Below are 5,573 nucleotides of genomic sequence, written 5' to 3' on the forward strand. Positions count from 1 at the left end.
ACCTTAAAACTACACCCCCTCGTGTTTGCCATTTCAGCCCTGGGAATAAAGCCTCTGGCCATCCACACTATCAATGCCTCTCATCCGGTCACCCCTCATCCATGGATTTATAAACATTATAAGGAGGGGGTCCCAGAATAGATCCCTGTGGAACTCACTGATTCCCAACCCTCTGTTCCACACAATCCCCCGGATTGTCGTTCAACCCCCAGACCGACCATCCCAGACATTTCCCAGAACCCTCTGCCACCGGATATTCCCCTGAGCCCTCCAGCCCCAGGATCCTCAGCCCCTGGACCGCCGCCTCTGGACCTTCCGTCCAAATTCTCTGCAGGGCTCTGCACACTGCCGGCCTGTCTGACACGCCTCCGACCATGTTGCGTGTCGGTCTGTTGTTGAGCTGCGGGTCTGCGAGAGAATGATGGGACAAGCAGGCCCGTTTGTAAAATGACAGTAACCTTTAATGAACCCTGGAGAAGAAAGTCTCGGTCTTTGGTTGTACACAGTGGTTCTTTCCAGTCTGAGATGCATGGTCAGCCCCAGAGGGCTGCAGCCGACGCTGCCCCCACCTCACGCCTGGCACCAGTTGCTGCTCCAGGGATCACAATGCCCCGAAAGCCCCTCATACAACGTCAAACCAAAGCAAGAGGCAGGACGTGTGCAGACCTCACTGGGCTCTGCAGCTGACAATCTCCCCCACCCCCACAGGCAGTCCCCTCGATCACCCCATTAGCAGCACCAATAAACCTATGCAAGCCTGGCTCTGGGTGTCTACACAAAGCATCAGCCCAGGCACCCAGCCAGTTCCGTGAGGGTGGGAGTGAACCCACTGCCACAGGAGCAGTGGGGAGGGAGGGGGGGAAGAGATGGAGGACAGGGTCCCACTGCCTTTCACATGCCCCGTGGGGTCAGATACAGTGGTCAGGGTCGTATTGACCCTCATGGGGTTTGAAAGACAGGGGTCTCACTGCCCCTCTGGAAGCAGACAAAGAACAGGGTCTGACTGTCCACCCCAGGGTCAAACACAGACTGGGGTCTCAATGTCCCCGCCCCCCCGGGGTCAGATGTCAGACACAGACCATGGTCTCACTGCTCCCCCCCTCACAGAACAGGGTCTGACTGTTCCCCCCACCCCACGGGTTCATACACAGACCACGGTCTTACTGCCCCCACATGGGAGCAGACACAGACTGGGATCTGACTGCCCCTCTGTAGTGCTTGGCTGGGACCCTGCCCTGTGTTCTGGTGACCCTAGTGTCGCAGTGAGTGTGACCCAGGCCCTGGTGAAAGTCCAGGGAATTAGTGTTAGGCCCTACCAGGGGTGAGGCTAATGGGAAATGGTCCTCTCTGTCCAGCCGCAGATCAGCCCTGTCCCGGGACAGTGTTGTCACGCCTGGGCCGCCTGATTCTCCCTTCCATGGAGTAGAGGGATGCTCCGATCTCACTTCCTACTAACGCCCCCCCCGACACAGGATCTGCCGCTACTACAAGCCCCAGGAGTAGACTGCAGGACAGACCCCAATCACACTACCGGGGGTCTCTAACACTCCCACAGCCCACCCCCCCTACCCAGCTCCTCGTTAAAAACGGTACAAAATCCTACGGGATTAGTCTCTGCCACAAATTAATATCCGATTCAGCTAAGACAGGAAGGAAGAGTCTGTAAAATGTGCAGTGGGCGAGGAAGACGGTGGGGGGGGGGTGAGTGGCTCACGTGGGGGCCATGGCCCCTACACTCCGTGGCTGAGGTGCCACCGCCCGTTTGTGGCCGCAGCTGCCCAGGGTGCCCAGTGCCATCAGGGTGGGCATTGGCTGCCGCTCTCCGCTGTCCAGACCATCGTCACCCAGCCGGTTACCTGCAGGAAGGGAGAGGAAACTCCATCAGGGTCACGGGACTCCAGGGTCAAAGGCAGGGGGGATGGGAATGGGGCTGGGAATAGGGATGGGGGGAATGGGAATGAGGATGAAGGATGAAAATGGGGAGAGGGATGGGATCGGGGTAATGGGAATGGGGACGGGGGGGAGAGGAATGGGAATGGGTGGATGGGAATGGAGGATGGGAATGGGTCAGGGATGGTAATGGGGACGGAGATGGTAATGGGAATGAGGACGGGGAGAATGGGGATGAGTGGATGGAATGGGGACAGGGGAGTGGAAATGGGGACAGGGGAATGGGGATGGAGGATGGAAATGGGGATGGGGATGGAAATGGGGTTGGGGTAGGGGAATGGGGAAGGTGATGGGAATGTGGGAGGATGGGTGGGGGAAGTTGGAGGAGGATGGATAGATTGGGAGAGGATGGGGATCATGCTCTCACCATTGCCCCAACGCTGTCCCCATACCCTCACCGCTGAAGCCCCAGTGCAGCTCTCACCTGCAGTGCTGCTGTCAGCTGTGTTCAGCCCATCATCGGTGAGATCCGGTGACTAGAGAGACACAAGAACCGAGCATGAAACAGGTGTTTATCAGGTTCCCACCCCACACACCGCGAGCAGCCACCACCAAACACCACACACTCCACCAAGCCCCCATTGAGTGGGGATAAGAGGGTGGGGACAGGGTCAGCATGGGAGAGTGGGGACAGAGAGGGTGAGAATGGGGGACGGGAAGGTGGGGATGTGGGTATGGGGGTCAAGGTAGGGACAGGAGGGTGGGGACTGGGTGGGGATGTTGTCGGGATGGGAGGGTGGGGACGAGTTTGGGACAGTGGGAGAGTGGGAATGGGGAATGGAGAAAATAGTGTGGATATGGGGTGGGTACGGATGGGATGGGGACTGGAGGGTGGGTATGGCGTGGGCAACATGAGACCACACTCCCTCTAGCAGAGATGTGGCTCCCTCACCACTGCCCCTCCCTCAGTGACACTGCCTCATGTCCACCTAAACATTTCCCCTTTCACCCTTACCCCATGTCCTCTGGTTTGTATCTCACCCACCCTCAGTGGAAAAAGCCGACCTACATTTACTCTGTCCATCCCCCTCATAATTTTAAACACTTCGATCAAGTTCCCCCTCATTCTTCTACACTCCAGGGAATAATGTCCTAACCGGTTTAACATCCTAGTAAATATCTCTGCACTCTTTCTGTCTTATTGACTCTTTCTGTCTTATTGGACACATTACTCCAAATTTGGCCTCACCAATGTCTTGTACAATTTGATCAGAGGCGTTGTGGACAGCAAAAAAGGATCTGGACCAGTTGGAAAAATGGCAGATGGAATTTAATGCAGACAAATTTGGAAGAGCAAACCAAGAAAGGACGTACACGGTGAATGGTCGGGCACTGAGGGTAGAAGAGGGACCTGGGAATTTCCTGAAAGTGGTGTCACAGGTGGACAGGGTTGTAAAGAGAATTATTGGCACCTTGGCCTTCATAAATCAAAGTATTGAGTCTAGGAGTTGGGATGTTATGGTAATGTTGGATAAGACGTTGGTGAGGTCTCATCTTCCGACTGGGCACCCTCCATCCAAATGACATTAATATAAACTCCTGTGGCTTTCGTTAACCTCCCCCCCCCCCCGTCATCTCTCCATTCACTCAGACATGATAACTTCTACCTAGTCCCTGATCACATCCCATCAACACCTTTTGTTGGTCTGGATTCTTCCCCCATTGTTTGAATTCTGAGACTTTCTGATACATCCTGCTTCTGCCTTTTCAGATTTTTCTGTGAAGAAGGGCTCAGGCCCAAAATGTCAGCAATATATCTTTGTCTCCTACAGATGCTTGTGAAGGAATAAGTTAATAAAATTATGATAAAACATATCTTACAAGAGTAAAATTTTGAGATTCATTATCAGGTCACATTTCACAAACAAACATCTCATTTGCCATGCACGAGCTATGCAAGGGTAGACTTCATGCCTGCAGTTGGCTTTGCAGAGACAATGGATGTGTGTGTGAGAATTTCACAAGTAATTGTTAATGGACCAGCTGGTTTGAACAGTGTCCTGGCTCAAGAACTGAGGATGCTTTAGCTTTTAAACTGGTGCCAGAGTTTTAAATGTGGTTGAAGTTTGTTGTCTTAAGAGGGATCACGTGGTTTTGCCAACAGAGAGAAAACATCCATTGTTTGTCAGAGTATTCTGCAACAGTTTGTGGTGAAGGTTGCGAGTTGGCAGACCTGCTGCACGAGCCCATTCAAGATGGGCTTTGAGTTCTGAGTTCAGCCTATTCTAAATCTCTGTCGTCATTTGAAGAGATGGTGACTGGTTATTGTGTTTCTCCTGGAATAGGGGAAAGGAAGAACTCCTGGTGGTGACCTGGAAGAAGAGGTTATCCTTTGGAAAAACCCAAGAGGGGGCTAGTTTCTTCAGTCAGACACTTCAGTGGCTGATTGAAGATCAGTTTGTATGTCCCACGAACATCTCACTGGAACCAACAAAGACCTTCCTGTGAGCGGTAAAGCAGCAGAGCCTGGTGAATATAATGAATGTTTAATTCTGTGCACAGTGTGGACAATTGCGATACCAGTGAACTGGGAGGAGTGAGAACTGAATGATTGGACAGTGAAAAAGAACTTTCCTGAACACATACACATTACGTGTGCTTAGAATTAGGAGGAGGTTACGTTAAGTTTTGATCGTATTATTATGTTTTAAGAAAATAAAACCAGTTTTGTTTAAGCAGCCATTGACTTGGGGAATTTCTGTTTCTGTTCGGTTTTCAGTCCTTTGGGCTCGTTACATCCTAAAAAGACCAGCTGAGTTTATCCAGCATTTTGGTGTGTTTACTACAATCACAGCATCTGCAGCCCTATTGTTTCATTTTCTTCGTCATTTCCTGACGCCCAGCATAATCAATTAAAAATTTTAGACATATAGCACAGTAACACAAGTCCACGCCACCCATTTACAACCCAAGTACGTTATGGACGGTGGGAGGAATCCAGAGCCCACCCCCCCCCCCGGGAAAACCCACACAGACATGAGGAGAACGTACAAACTCCTTACAGACAGCGCGGGATTTGAACCTGAATCCGGTCCCGATCGCTGGGGCTGTAAAGGTGTTACGCCAACTGCTAAGCCAACCTGTCTGTAAGGGTCTCGCATTTCACTTGAGTTGATCTTTTCACTCTCACACCTGCTCTGAGGCTTTTCCTGCACATTTCTGTTACCTTTTTAAATTTAATTAGAAAAAAAATAGACATACAGCACAACCACAGGCTCATCTGGCCAATGAGCCCGCATCTCCCAACTTCACCCAATTAATCTACACCCCCGGTATGTTTTTGAAGGGTGGGAGGAAACCCACATAGACACAGGGGAACGTACAAACTCCTTACAGACAGTGCCAGATTCAAACCCTGATCGCTGGTGCTGTAGTAACGATAGATTCTAACCACAATGCCATGCCATCCTTCATCCCCCACCTAGATTCAGAGAACAGATGGTCTGTGGGCCACACTACCAATGCCTTCCTTCTGGATTACCAGCTATCATGTCGGGAGAGTTGGATTGAACGTGCTCAGACGTGGGAAGAGCAGGAGTGGAAGGAAGGGGTCAGGAAGTGAGTATGAGAGCACACCAGAGGGAGGCTGTTACTGCCCAAGATGGTCACAGCCCCGACCCACA

The 5,573-nt window shown here is 51.7% G+C and overlaps 1 protein-coding gene across 10 annotated transcripts in view; it reads right to left on the minus strand.

Annotated features, from left to right (window-relative positions):
• Nucleotides 1-439: 439 nt before the first annotated feature.
• Nucleotides 440-5,573, minus strand: part of scrib (scribble planar cell polarity protein) — a 166,037-nt gene continuing 160,903 nt past the window's right edge. For 7 of the 10 annotated variants that reach the window (XM_069915156.1, XM_069915163.1, XM_069915155.1 and 4 more), the window contains 2 exons: nt 2,375-2,426; nt 440-1,856 (listed from right to left, as the gene is read on the minus strand). In XM_069915156.1, the coding sequence (XP_069771257.1) occupies nt 1,711-1,856; nt 2,375-2,426 (198 nt within the window). In that variant the 3' untranslated portion in view covers nt 440-1,710. Of the gene's footprint in view, nt 1,857-2,374; nt 2,427-3,638; nt 3,726-4,952; nt 5,117-5,573 lie in introns of those variants that run through there. The other 3 variants (XM_069915160.1, XM_069915161.1, XM_069915159.1) reach the window with 3 other exon arrangements.

This window comes from Narcine bancroftii, chromosome 1 (genome assembly GCF_036971445.1).
Source record: "Narcine bancroftii isolate sNarBan1 chromosome 1, sNarBan1.hap1, whole genome shotgun sequence".
Taxonomy (NCBI): Eukaryota; Metazoa; Chordata; class Chondrichthyes; order Torpediniformes; family Narcinidae; genus Narcine; species Narcine bancroftii.